Here is a 15815-nt window from a genome sequence, read left to right on the forward strand (position 1 = left end):
GCTGCATGCATTGCATAACCACTATCTACTGCTTTGTTACTTTTTCAAAGGAATTAATGAAGTTAAACAGGCAGGACCTTCCTTTGCCAAAGCTGAATTGATGAGGGTCTATGGTTCAATATTCAATATCCAGATGAATGAGGTCTGAGATAATGCACTCTATAGCTTTACATATGAGGCTAGTGAGACTAATGGGTCTATTGCTACCAGGTCTGTGTCTGGGCTACCCTTGTATAATGGCATTGCAATGGCTGTTTTCCAAGCTTCAGGAATGTAACCAGCAGAGAGGCTTAGATTAAAAAGTTTGAGTAGGGATTCTTAAAGACCATATTTGGCACTGATAGTTAGACAACCTGGGATGTTATCAGGGTCCATAGATGAAGTATTCTTAATATATGAGAGGGCTGCAAGAACGTGATCTGTAGTAATTAAAGGGGGTGTCTGGGATTGTGGAACCTGTAGAATAGCTATAACTGTGGGTGGAACAAAATTTGCACTAAATTTGTTAGCTAGGGTTTTAGCTATTTTCTTTGGGTCAGAGAGTGTAGTATTATTGTGGACAAGCTCAGTATATTATTGGTTATTACTTCTTAACTTCTTGACTTAGCTAGAGAAAGATTTGTAGTTATGTTTGGTTTTAGTGGCTATTTTAAGTGCTTACTCTGGTTCTTTTAAGCTTTTTGTTAGTTTTCTTAAGTATCGCCTCACAGCAAGAGGTTCTCCGGTTTGATCCTCGGCTGGGGTGCCTTCTGTGCGGAGTCTGCATGTCCTCCCTGTGGTCACGTGGGTTTCCTCTGTGTGCTCTGGTTTCCTCCCACATCCTAAAGACATGCTGTAGGTGGATTGGACACTCTAAATTGGCCCTAGGTGTGAGTGCGTGCATGTGTGTGCGTTCTGTGGAAGGTTGGGCGCCGGGCTGGCAACTCAACACTGTAAAACTCCACTGCCAATCGTGAGCAGACAGGTGATCCACTGTGGCAACCACTAACCGGGAAAAGCCAAAAGAAGAAGAAGAAGAAGTTGGTTTTCTTAAGTATGCCCTTAGGCTATGCAGAATGAGACCTCTTAAGAGCATTAAGCAGTTTCTTTCTCTTGTCATGTAAGTTATTTATATAGGTGTTCCACCACAGGGGTTTGTTTTTAAATTTGTTATTATATTTGGTATGGATAGGGGCTGCTTATCAATATAGATGTTTAAGTGGGAATAGAAGTCAGAGGTATAGGTAGCAGCTTTATCCTTTGGGTGTGGATTAGAGCAGAATTGATTCAGATCATAAAGTAACTGAAGAAGGTTTGCTTTTGAGAACTCCCGAAACAAAGAAGGATTCAAAGGAGAAGTATCACTAGTTTTAAAGGAAAGTGTCACTAAATTATGGTTTCATTTAACAAGACATGATGATACATGTGCAAGAAGTGGCCACATTTGTGAGGACAAGATCCAGGATACTGGGGCCACTAATAGGATGGTAAACTATTTGTGAAAGATATTATCATTTTTAATGTCAAGACAGTGCTTGGCATGCTGACCATTGACAGTATCAACCAGTTTATTGATGGATAGTTGAAGTACCCATTAGAAAGGCATTGGGTTTAATGGGAATTTCACCTAATGTGTTATGATAACTAGCTTGCTCAGAAGGAGACATAGAGGGTATTTACAACTTGCTATGAAGAGATAACAAGTCTTTTTTTATTGTGATTTGGACTTCTAGGAATTCAGATATGGTGTCCCAAGGAATCTGTCATGAAGTGATGACATACTTAACAAATACATATACTACCCTACAGTTGCCGAAAGGTCTGAAGACATGCTAGGCACTATACCCAGGAGAACAGAGAGTGCTTTCATTCTTCACATTTTGGGACATTTTTTAATAAAATGACTTGCAAAATATTTTATTGCACCACAGCAGCCAAAATAAATTACATTTTTCCTGTTGTGATGTTACCTTGGGGTAGCACGCTGCACAGGCTTTAATGGGGTACATGCATAGTGGTGTGCCCATTAAAGTCTATGGGGGCAACTCATGTTTTTCCACTACCGATGTTACTGAGGTTCATGTTCCCAATTTTACCAAAGTAACATCAATGTATGGAAAACACACATTTTAACAGTATTTTTCTTGGTGAAGATACTGAAAACATTCCTTGATGGGGGAAATTCAAGGTCATCAGTTTATGCACCACATGCCATAGTACAATGGTAAGCTTCCAAACATCAGCAATCAATATAATTACTAATTATCATGAAGTGCAAACGTAACAGCATAATAATTAGTAAAGCTGTTAACTCTGAAGTGCAGTTATATCAGGTGGCTACAATATCTGTATGCACGTATTTGCACCTCTTTTTCTTCCTCTGCATATAAAGCCCACTTTTTCCAATTTTGTACACGGGATTGGGGTGTCACATCAACAGTGACCGCATCAACTACAGCCAATGTTCATACCATTAGGTGGCTAGCCCTGCCATGGATAAATATATATATATATATATATATATATATATACATATATATATATATATATATATATTATATATTATATATATATATATATATATATATATATATGTATATATATATATATATATATATATATGTGTGTGTGTGTGTGTGTATGTGTATGTGTGTGTGTGTGTGTGTGTGTGTGTGTGTGTGTGTGTGTGTGTGTGTGTGTGTGTGTGTGTGTGTGTGTGAGACATCTATACTGAACTACCATTTTGCATTACATTATTAACAACACAAAAAACTAAAAACCTTATTTTTGCAGTGGGAAATCCACCTTGCTCCTCAAATGACCATGTGATCAGAGACAGATCATGGTCAAATGGGGTCCTAGGCAGGGTAATGGACCAGGACCCACACCCAGCAATTGCAGTGTCCCATTACTTTGCTGTGAATTGGCTCCGTAATTACCGTAAATACTGTTTAAGCAGACTATTTTCTTCTTTACTTTTGCAGTGATTACAAACATTTGGATTTAATTTAAAACTTTTATTTCAAATTTTATAGCAGACACTGATGGCCCTTCTTTAACAAAGTGAAACAGTCACACATTAGAAAAAGACATCGCATGAGCAACAGCAAATGTATCTTCCCTTGAAACTCACATTCATCGACAGTCCATTTGGCCAGTGGTGGATTAAGTGTACCTTGGGCACCAGCTTGTTTTTAAACCATGTGCCTAACTGCACACATTTTAGGGTCATGCATAAATGCATGTATTCTTTGATTCACCCTCCTGAATGTTTTAAAAATGCCAAGTGCCAACCTGCTGAAAAGAAAAGACTGAAAATAGAGGGGAAGAGTGAATCTTGAAGATCGCTCTTCTCCTTAAAGCTTCATTTTGAACGAGGGGCAAGGCCCCCTGTACCCTCTCACCCAAACTTATATATAACAACTCTGAGATCACCATACCTTGGAGAAAAGGGAATATTTCTTGAAGTGCCGTCTCAGGTTTAGTATATGTAAGTCCATTCTTTTAGTTAGTCAGTCTCTGTATTTCGGGACTCACTTTAGCGGGTCCCAACATTTCAACCAATTTCTCTGTATCCCACAATCCAGGTCTATTCTTCAGTGCAAAGAATAAAGCAAAACAATTAAATACATTATACATTCTGCAGCTGCTTTTATTGAGTAGCCCACATGTCATACAAAGAATCAGAAATATTATGGCATACAGCATAATATTTTTGGGAGGAGGTTTACATGCTTTCATTACGCCTACATCCCAATTTTGACCTCTCTGTCATCAGGAATAGCTATCCCATCTGACATCACTCAGTACAGGTCTGACCAGCACGAATGGCTAATATTGCTTTATTGTTGCAGCATACACTTCATGAGTCAACAGGGTTACATTGTGGACAAATGGAGCCCAATGCATGGTAATGCCATACCAGTATCCCATTGCTTGTCTGTCTATCCCTAGTTATCAGAAACACTGTTGAAACCTGTCAGTGTGCATACTATTTCCTTCTTTACTTATTTAAAATGACAGCTATTTCTATATAAAACAAAACGCTCACATTGAAGATAGGCATAACATGAGAAACCGTAAACTTATTTTCCCATGAAACTCATATTTACTGAAAATGCATCTGGCAATCCATTAAACTACATGAGACGTGCTGCTATTCATACTCAAACAGCATACACTGAAGCACTAATTAATGTCTGTTTGAGGGTTACAGGAATTCAAATGACAAAAGTATAATGCATTTGCTAACAACTTGGGGCACCGCAATGGACACAAGTGTTCCTTTTCAGGAAGAACTCAGGACTACCGTCTGATGAAGAAGTAACTTGGCAGAGTGACAGAGAAGACGAATGTTGAGGGGAATCAAACCATGTACTACAGAAAACCAGCTCTTTAAGATCTCAGTCTTACTCATCTGCATTAAGTGCTAGACAAGCTATTGTAGCCCAAACACACTGCATTACATATGTGTGTATCTGCAAAAAACAAGCTAAATTACACATGTATTTGTAGTTAAAATATGAACACTAAACTAATACAATTCATGCTGTCTGATTTACTCACACCTAAATAACAAGCACACTGTCAACATTCAACAAAACAAGGAAGCCAAGGTTCACATCCAAACAACATGGCTCATATAATGATGATGTTCCTACTTACTACAATGAACTTCCTTCCTTTACAATGTAAGAACACTAGTTCAAAGATCCTTATTAAGCTTGCAGTCCAGGTGACCACTGAGATGCCTAGCCCAAATTTCCAGTTGTTCCAAAGTACTGTCTGTTTAAGTGACTTGCTCAAGAACAGGGCAGAAATATAAGGCAAAATCAGAGACATTCTGTAAAAGTAAAAACAGATAAAAGCAGACTACTCTAAAACACTTAAAAATTATCAGAACTGACAAGTTTTGCACTTGCATGTATTTATCTTTTGCTAACCAAGCTAGTGGCCTCTTTTCATGGGGGAGATCCAAGGTGGTAGTTATACTACTAGGGGAAATTTGGCTAAAAGCATCAGAGATCTTCCTCTACTCTTTTTCAGAGGTACCAACTCAAGCCAAAGGGACCTCAGCTTAACATCTCACCCAAAGGATAACACTCAGGAGTGCAGCACCCCACATATGTTGCACTGCAGTGTCAGCAACTGATCTACCAAATGTAGGAATAGAACCCTCAACCTTTTGCAGCAAAGGCAGCTGTTGAACCTGTTGCATCACAAGCATTAACCATGAACCACCAAACAATAAAACTCTAGAAATGGCAGACTGCAGTCTTAGCAATTTAAAAAATATCTGTCAGTCTATCTATCTATCTATCTATCTATCTATCTATCTATCTATCTATCTATCTAGTTATATCAGAGGAGGTCTGGCAGTTGTCATAGAGGGTTAAAGTCCTTGCCTCCCAGTAGTTAAGATTTAGGGTTTGACTCCAAGCAAAGTTACTTAGGGGCATTACAAACACATGCGCATATATCTACTTTTTCCATACGACTGTGGTGCTTTTGTCAATCAAATCATCTTTCTGCTGCTCTAAATGCTAGTTTAGCAAAATCTACTGCTATAATCAAATCTTCCCACTCATTTCCTAAAATATGATGTGATGCAGATGTACATTGTGTGCATCCTGAGGTCTGTGGGAAATAATTGTTCTGGTATCTTGTGACGGCAGTGTAGACTATATGTTTATTCATTTTGTGACTGAGTATTCTGAGTAAATTTTTAAATTTAATTTTTAGCTGGTCTGGGCCCCCCAGGTAGCATGGGGCCCTAGGCAGCTGCTTATATCACCATGTGCTGTATCTCCGTCTGCATGCAACTTTAAATATACTAACTCCAGGACTGTACAATAGTGATGTCACTCACCTCCTGCTATGCGCATTAATGTCCCGTTACACTCTACAGTCAGTAGTCTATAAATATATATATATATATATATATATATATATATATATATATATATATATATATTATATGTATAAAAATGTGTGTGTGTGTGTGTGTGTGTGTGTGTGTGTATGTATGTATATATATATATATATATATATATATATATATATATATATATATATATATATATGCATATAACACCTATGTAGACTGAAATACCATTTCCAGCTTCTATTGCGACTTGATTTGTATTTTTGGTCTCTTCCTCATAAAATTTGTGGTTTTCTGGCAAATCACTGAGAATTTAATTAATTAAATAATGGCATATATTTGACAGAATTCGTATCTCTCTGAAAATGTATGCTAATGTAAAACTAGTTATTCTAACAACTTTCCAGTATAAGAGCAATGCTTGAAATCTGCCCTTGATTTTGGGCCTTTGTCCCCCAATTATTTTTGCTTTTCCCAAAATTATTGTGCTTAGAGGTTGAGAGGTATGAAATGGTTATATCACCTCTTGGTTTATTCTCCCTACCTCCCTAGTAAATTGGGCTCACCAGTACATCCACATCCAAGCCACAGTTTTCTTTATGCCATGTTTTTGTAACTGATACAATATCAAAACATTGTCATTCCACAAAAAAAGCCCCTTTTCTGCTCAAATCCATTTCTTGTTGTTCTCATTTTAATACTGTTATATTGTCCTCACTATTGGTACACATGCAATTAAACAGTATGTTACCAAAAATCATAGATGAAATTAATGCAGGAACAATATATTAACCAATTTCATATTTCACTACTATCATTGCTAAAAACAAACATCAGAAGGGAAAGATCCCAAATGTAACAAAATAAATTGCATTTGCAGTCATGTAGTACACATAAACACATCTTCAAAAGTAATCCCAAACTCACTCCATCCTGTAAATTCACTTCACCTAAACAAGTACCTTAAAAACTAATTTTATGTTAGGGCCCCACACACACACACACACATACACATATGTGCCCTTTGACATCAGGACTCTGCCTGCCACTCTCCCATAACTTAAATATACAAATTCCTCAGGAGAACAATCACAAAGAAATGGATATAATCAAAATTATGTTGCAGTAAACATGCCACCAACTGACCGTAGCATAATTCGATATAATTCACCACCAGTTTTTTTTTCTTCAAAAATTTTTGCTTCAACAAAATGAACTTGTGACCAAACCTATGTAGCCCAATTAAATAGCCATGTTTTGATAAGAAAGGCGAGAAGTTCCCAAGAATATTTTATTTGTATGAATACTTAGTAATGAAACATTTAGAGCTGTTTATTTATTGTTTTTAATTTCCGGATCTTGATTGCCCCTTGATGTAAGCGGATTATCATATTAATATAGCCATGCATTTTTCTAAATAAATCACTCTAGACACTGAAGCAATGACACTGAGCTCCATGCGTATCATTCTATCGTTGTCTGAGTCCCCAGATTCCTTAGTCTTATCCACGTCATGGGCAGGTTCCACATCATTAAATGATACTGTGCATGCTGCTTATCTAAGGCTCTCCCAAGTTTTTCATACATCTCTTTTAATATTCTGAAGTTGAATGAAGAGAATTCAGGAGGCACGCAAGTAAGAGTGTCAAGGAATTTTTAGAGATGGTTTGATGAGCTATTGAAGAGGGAGGGAGACTAGGTACCAGGTAAAGAACGTAAAGAGTTTAGAACAGTAAATTATAAAATTGTATATACCCTTAGACAAATTAAAGAGCTCACCTGGTCTGAACCTGTCTGCATTTTGAAATCTGGAGCGAACTAGTAATTAATTCAGTTTTATAAACAATATGTGTATTCATGTATGTGCTTTCCATTGCCATTAATGGTGAGTGTGTTTATGTGTGTGCATATGCATGTCTGTGTGTTTGTGTGTGTATGTTTGTGCACGCATATGTGTGTGTGTGTGTGTGTGTGTGTGTGTGTGTGTGTGTGTGTCTGTGTGTCTGTGTGTGTATGTTTGTGCATGTGTGTGTGTGTGTGTGTGTGTGTGTGTGTGTGTGTGTGTGTGTGTGTTGAACTTTGTATTTAAAATGCTTTATTGCACCAAGTTTAGAAGCTGCATACATATAATAAATATAAACATAGTCTCATGTAATATGATAAAAATTGCTTTCTTCACTAGGAGGAGATTGTGAGTAATGAAAGTGAATCTGATGAAGAAACTTGGTACCCATGTAGTATTGAGGAGCTTGTGACAGTTGATGAAGTGGGAGACGAGGAAGATAATGTCATCGAACCTGATATAGCAGAACTTGAAGAAGCAGAGTGTACCCAAACTGATGAAAAAGGGTCAAACAATTCAGAACTGCTCCCTGGCATTGGATCCACAGTACATTCAGAGAATATATGCAATGTACAAAGCAATGATGACTGCAGCAGCATGCAGAATAATCTGACAGAGACTGACCTTGAACTAGGCCACAAAATACTTTTGTCTGCCGTATGCACTGAAGATAAAACTGACAAAGAAGAGTCTGGCCAAAACACTGAGGTCATGCAACATGAATTACCGAAGTGCGAACATGCTGACAGTCCTCAGAGCACATGCACACCAGTCACAACAGAAACCACAAACATACAAGCATTCATCAGGGATTCTAAATTAGGAGAAAATGACTTGGTCAGGAATTATTTCTTGAATGGTAAGGAGATTTATGGACAAGAAAATGGTGGAAGTAACCAAATGGGTATTCATATAAACAATACAAATGAAGAAAGCTCAGATAAATGCAAAGAACACCATGATGCTGCAACAAAAGGTATTTTCCATGTATTCGTTATTATTTTCATATTGTTGTTGTGATATAATAATGTAACTGAAAATAAATGAAAATAGGTGTATGGCACTTTCACTGTTACCTGATTTATCAAAAGTCCTATTTTGTCAAAACTAAAATTTAATTTAAAGCCCAAGGTGTTGCAAGGGCCAGTCTGTACATCCCCATGTGTGTATGTGTGTGTGAGTGGGGTTCACCTCTTACATACCTTATTTAATATAACCTATCTGAAGTTGCACAATCTCTGGATGGGTTATGAATATTTAATGAAAGAGACATCACTGAATCTGGTGACACTAAAACTATGAATAACAGAAAAAGTAATTATTTACAATCCCATGTGAACCAATAGTCTTTATGATGCAGTATACACAGTAGAAATCACACAGACAAAAACTTAACTAAACTCACAGATTTTGCTGCACAGATTAACTAAAAATAATCATTTGTTGCAAGTCATACTTAACTGAAATGCATGTATTCGTTTTAATTAAAAAATACTTTTAAGACAGTGGAGCAACTTGTGTCTCACAGTGCTCGGACTCTGAATGGAGATCATGGTACAGTGAGGATCAGGAAATGTACCCTTTTCTGCACTGTAGTGTGATCTTGGAGTTGGCATATATAATAGGCAGGGGGTGTGGGGTGCAGGGGTGCTTGCCCCCCTGCAAAAATGTAAGAAAGTTTTTTTTTTTTTGTAACAGCTGTTTTTTGTTGATGTAAACTTCAGGAATGTGACAGTTCATTGATGTCTGGTTTTGGTAAAGTAAAATTTTGGTGATCCCTATATATATATATATATATATATATATATATATATATATATATATATATATATATATATATATATATATATATATATATATATATACACACACATATATATATATATATATATATATATATATATATATATATATAGGGTCTATATTACATCACCGAGCACTTAAAAAAGTGAACGGTGATTAATCGGCCCTATGTAAGCAAAAGTTTACAATTTCAAATTGTCAGAACAGCGATTTTTACTAGGGAAAAAAATCGCTGTTCCAACAACAACAAAAAAAAAAACATACTTTAAATATTACATTAAGTGGGGGGCTTCACCCCCACACCCCCCCTCCTTAAATATACCAACTCCGAGACCGCACTACAGTGCCGAAAACAGCAAGAAGCAGCCAAGCGAATTCTTTCCCAGGGAAAGAATTTGCTTAAAAGCCTCTGGCTTTTGAGTTCGACCAAGAAGCATTTGAACGAATGCGTCTTCGGTCTTCTAATAGGGAACCTATATATATATATATATATATATATATATATATATATATATATATATATATATTTAATTATTTTTTGCAGGGGAAAGGCCCATTTTCTCTCTTACCACCACCTGCAATATGTATATATGCCAACTTTGAGATTGCACAACATAGTACGTAGGGCAAATTCTCAATGTCTGCTGTACAGAGAAGTTGAATGTGCATAGACCAGCAAAATGCGATAAGTGCATATTCAAACTTTTTTGCCAGTCTTTGCACCATTTGACCACCTGATAGTTGAAGTAATTGAATGGAACCCATTCTCTGATACTCCCTTGTCTGATGCATGGTCTTCAGAGAGCCAGAGACCATCTAGCACTCTCTGTCTTAGATACAAGGCAGAGAAACTAATGTTGAATATGACACTGGTCTACCAAAAAACCACATATACTTAGTGGTATGTGGGACACATACCTATTGGCATTTTGGAGGATTGCATTTAACCTGTGGTATGTCTGTTGGATAAGAAAAAAAAATTAAGCACCCAGCAAAAGCCCTTGTAGACACAGGGAGGACATGCATACTCCACACAGGTGGCAGCTGAACAGGGAACTTAAGAGATCCATTTAGTGCGAGGCAGTAACACCAACCACTGTTTTATTTTTATTTTATTTATTTTCCTTTGCTGGCTGGGTTAGTCCTACTAGGCTAGTTGCCTCTTTTCAGGGGAGACCAGAAGTGGTATTTATACCACTAGGGGAAATTTGGCCAGGGCAGTAGTGACCTTCTCCTATTCTTTTCGATAGGTGCCATGAGATCTTTTATATCCACCTGAGCAACCATCAACTGAGGCAGATGGGGAAGCAGATTAATGTCTCATCTGAAGGATGGCACACTTGGGAGTGCAAAACTCCATTTATGCTGCACTGCAGTGTCAGCAATCAATCTACCTGGTGTGAGAATAGAATCCATAGCCTTCTGCACCAAAGGTGAGTGTGCTACCTGTTGCATCACTGACACTTACACTGTTCCACTATTTTATTTATTTATTTATTGTTGCTGCTTTTAAGTTTGTTTGTCAGGGTAGGACAGTGATCAGCAATTTAAAATCCAGCCCATGATGCGGAAAAACAACACCTGTTAAAGACTACAACATCTACAAAGTATTGAAGACAAGTGATGCTATCAATAACATAGAATATTTTAAGTGCAAAACACATTTATCAGTATAAAAAGTAGTAAATGTATTAAAATATATACATTTTTAAAAATGGAGGAGAGGGGAAGGGGTGGAAGTAAAGGAGTCTGTAGTAGGATATAGGAGAAGAGGACTGATTATGTGCTATATGTATGTAACAGATTAGATACCTACAGGAAAAGAAAGAAGTTCTGGGATGAGTACAGATTATGTGAAAAGTGTTTTAGGTTATATGACCATAGATGGGACATTGGCACTTGCTCTGTTTCATCAAGTAAGCTTTGAGCTTTGGTCTGAAATTGGAGTATGAAGGAATAGCCTTTAGTTTGTTGTAGCGTTCATGGCATAGTTTGGGGGCTAGAAGGGAGAAGCAGGAGAAGATGTGCTTGGTGGAGTGCAGTTTGGCTTTAGGTAGTTGGAGTATTAGCCATGAGAAGAACTGGCTTCTAAGGCTGTAGAACATCATTACAGTAATCACTTTTGAGGAAAGAAGTATAGGTGTAGGAAAGAGTCTACCTGTAGAGGATTAAAAATTAGTGATCATAGTAAGAAATCAGCTCTTTATTTTATGAGCATCCATTTAGCTTTTTTTCAGTGCAGTAAAGAGATGCTCTTATTTGGGGGAGTTTGCAATGGGTTGACATATTTTGTTGTAAAGTGTTTGTATGGTTATGGAGTCTTTTTTTGAAGGCACTGACTGTTAATGGAAAAGATATTCAATTTGGACAAATACTGCTTTTTTTTTTGCCAATGGTGGGTCTTTTGGTCTTTTAGGATAAGACAAGAATGTGGACTTTTTTGATGTGCTGTTAAAAATGCAATGTTTAGTCTAGCCATATTCCTAAGTATTTGAAGGAGAAGTGGTTCTGATGGGAAAGCTTTCTGCTCTTTTATTTTGAAGGTCTTTGAATTTTTGGATAATTTTTGGTTGGTGCCAAAAATCACTGATTTGGATCTATGTGTATTAAGGTCCTATCTACTTTTAGAGAGCCAGGTGCTGAGTGTTGAAATGTTGCCTTGGAGTTGGTGCTGGATCTAAAGTTGACAGTGCCATCTGCATATAGTATTAATGGCAGGGTGTGGTGATCAAAGAGAAGTTTGTTAATAAATGGAAAAGATGTTATACCGAAATGGAGTCTTTTGGGACTCCTGCTTGGATTGGAGCCTAAGCAGAAGTGTCTGAGTTATGTTTAACTTTAAATGATCTCAGGAACAGGAAGTCTTTGAACCAGCAAGTACCTTCTGGGCTGACACGTCTTTGAGTTAGGGGAAACAGTAGTATAGAGTGGTCTACAAGATTGAAAGTGCATGTAAGATTGAGAAACAGAACATCAGTGTGGTGCTATTTGTCCATTGTTAGTAGAAGTTCATCTGTGAGTCTCCATTGAGTTTATTCTAGCCCCAAATCCATGCTGTTTGAAAGTAGGTAATGTTAGTTGGAAATGAATTGGTTGTATACTAATTTTTTGTAGTATTTTTCCCATGGCTGGGAAACTAAAGTTTGTATGGAAATGGGAGGATTTACAGGAGTTTGGTTATTTGGAGAGTACTCTCCTTAATGCAGTTTTACATCTGTTAGGCACAAGTTTAGATGTGAGGTATAAAGTGCAGATATGGTGCAGGGGATAACCATGACATCTCTGCAATGGGGGCACTAAATTATGTGTGCTGGAAGGGGGTACTTATGATTTGTTCTAGATGGATTTGAATTTCTTTGAGGGCAATTTGTAAAAAGGTGGGAGATGAACTGAAGTCAAGTGTGGCATCACTGCACCTTAGGTAAGTGGACTTAAGTAACCTTTCACAATGGTCATCAGGAGGGTGCACTAATCTGTCAGCAGCATTGAACCTTTGACAATCTGCACTGAGCATACTATATTGTCTCAGCAGCAGTTTTGCTACTGAACCTGAGATAATACCAGGGACAGCAGCTTGCATTATGAAAAAGTGGGTGTGTTCAATGTGGAACTGAGCATGTAATAGACATAAGGCTGGGAGGAGTAGAGATTAAAATGGCAGACAAGATGTGAAGTTAGGGGTCACTCACACAAAGAAGTGTGACAGTATAGTACAGTGCTACATAAAAGTCAGACCAGGAGCAGGGAAAGAATAAAGGACAGAAAGGAAATGAGTCAAATGCAACATGCAGACTAAAACAGTGGAGATGAGGAATAGAGAGAATACCTAACAAAGAAAGACAGTGAACAAATGTTTTCTACTGAACAGTGGCAAATGTGGCAAAAGCAGACATGAGAAAAAAGAATGTGTCATAAAGAAAGCCAAGAAGTATTCCTGAAAAGAGAGCTACTAGAAATGTGACATGATACGGCTATGTTGTTGAGTTTCAAGATACATAGTACAGTGGCTAAAGCCATTTACTAGTTAATGGCAAGGGCTGTTTATGGCAAGCAGATCCTATTAAAGAGAAGATGGTTCCATTATTGTAAAGGATGCCAAGTTTATCTGACAGCATCAGCTTCTTGTTCTTGAAAATATAAATTAATGCTGAGCAACACATTGGATTTTATAGCTTGTGCCAAACAGCATATATGCCATTATTAGTAGTTGAGTAGCCAGTACACAGTGGCAGAAACTGAGAGTTCAGAATTACAGATGACAGCATACTTAGTGTAGAAAGGAAAAAATCATATAGAAGATAGCTCACACTGGAAAACAAAGTAGTATTATGTATAACAGAAAAATCTAGAAGATTCTTTTTGCGTGTTTTTTGTAACTTCCTGTACTTGCTGACCATCACCCCTTCACAGATTGTCAGTTCAAACATTTCCTGTAGGACAAGAGGTGATTGTGGAAGCCATCATTCACGCAGCCATTGGAAGTACTATTCTTAGGGCCTAACTCCACCCATTTGTGTCTGACCCAGGATTCCACAGCATAATGAGGGCTTGTTGTGCCCTTCCCCTGCATACAAATGTTCCCACCCGTATCCTCACCAGTTTGGTAAAACAAGCCCACATCTGCTGTTATCCCTGTGGTTGCAAGCCACCATTTGTTTGCAGGAAAATAGCCACTGGACCATCAGGCCTTGCCCCACTCACGTCTACTCTCCCTTATCCATCTTTCCCAAGCCCAAGCCACTAATCAAGCTCAAGTCATCTGAGTCATAGCCAGGGTTTTAACCCTGTGTGCTACAAAGCTGTGATAAGATCTATGAGATTCTTCTAATAATTATGAGAGGGAATTGTTCTGCAAGCCCGCATCTGGTATTTGTAGTATGTCAGCCAAAACTGATTATCAATGGGCAAGAGCAAACCCTGTGCCCTGTTAAGCTTATATTAATCTAAAGAACATACTACAGATTTGGTTGAAGGAAATAGCCAAAGCCATTGATTTATTCCTTCAGTTAATTAATTAATTAATTAATTAATTAATTAATTAATTAATTAATTAAACATTTGTTTACTGGGAAAGTCTGACTTGGAATGAAGTCAATTTTCAGCGGAGGCACGGGGAGAAACACTCCAGATGCATGTCTTTGTGACGTGGGAGGAAACCGAAGTACCCGAAGGAAACTCACACGAATGCAGGGAGGACATACAGACTCCACACAGAGGGCACCCCAGCTGAGAATCAAACTGAAGAACCTCTTGCTGTGAGGCAACAATGCTACCATTGCACCACTGCACTGTTAATGTATTTATTTAGTTGGCATTATTGACTGGGGAAGTCTGACTGGGTGAAAGCCCTTTTTCACTGAGACCCAGCATGCTAGTTATTTTGTTAGCACAAACTAGAAAGCCTTTTCCATTTGCTTATATATGATTTTCTAGTAGCAGGCTTTCTTGCTTCAATTAGTACCCACTGCATGTCTTCAGCAAACCAGTGCCTAAAAGGTATTAAGACCCTATCATCCAGACAGCCAGATGTACTTTTTTGGATTTGGAATGTGTCAAACACCCCTGTTCTTGTATATGTAAAATCCAGTCTGTGAGCAAGTTTGTGATAAATGCCCCTAGCCAGTTCCCAAAGAATGGAGAATCACTGATGCCTGTGTCAGAAGGGAGTCACCACAAGAATCTTTGTGGATTCCTTCTTAATCATCAGAAATACCATGGATATCAATGGAAAGGTTGGAAAAGCATGCATGAATGTTTCTATCCAAGGAAAAGAAAAGGCATCTGTCATCTAGGCTTTCTTGTATGGAGTCCTGGAATAGCATTTTGACAGTTGATGGTTCAGACAGGAGGCAAAAAAGTCTACCTAAGGAATTCCTCACAGATGGATCAAATCTTGCAAGACCCCCTGATCTGGTTTCCATTCACGAGGGTCTGCCTTTGTCTGGCTCAGCTTGAGTGCCACACACTTTTATTCTGGCAGAATGTAAGATGCCTGTACAGTGAGACCATGCTGTGAAACCATGTCCTATGCTAACATGGCTAGTCTGCAAAGGAGGTAAGATCTGGTTCCCCTTTGCCTGTTTATCTATCATATCACTGTGGTATTGTCTGAAATTACTTAAAGAGGTCCTTAGGACCACAGGTGATTCAGAAAATTGAGAGTCTTTGCAAGTGCTAGCACCTCTTTTATGTTTAAAAGCTTTGGTCTGTCCTTTTTGTCCCAAAAAACTGTACTTCTTCCCTTGACACCACTGCCCAGACAAAGCCTGAGGAGTCTGTAGTGACGGACTGCTTTGGAGCAGCAAA

At 38.0% G+C, this 15815-nt stretch overlaps 1 protein-coding gene across 2 annotated transcripts in view; it reads left to right on the forward strand.

The window, feature by feature from the left end:
- RBM20 (RNA binding motif protein 20) overlaps window positions 1-15815 on the forward strand; it is a 1470922-nt gene that overhangs the window by 1252273 nt on the left and 202834 nt on the right. For both annotated transcript variants that reach the window (XM_044055714.1, XM_044055715.1), the window contains exon 12: window positions 8046-8682. In XM_044055714.1, the coding sequence (XP_043911649.1) occupies window positions 8046-8682 (637 nt within the window). The remainder of the gene's footprint in view (window positions 1-8045; window positions 8683-15815) is intronic.

The sequence above is a fragment of the Protopterus annectens genome, chromosome 14.part0 (assembly GCF_019279795.1).
Source record: "Protopterus annectens isolate FY-2018-M chromosome 14.part0, PAN1.0, whole genome shotgun sequence".
Classification (NCBI taxonomy): Eukaryota; Metazoa; Chordata; order Ceratodontiformes; family Protopteridae; genus Protopterus; species Protopterus annectens.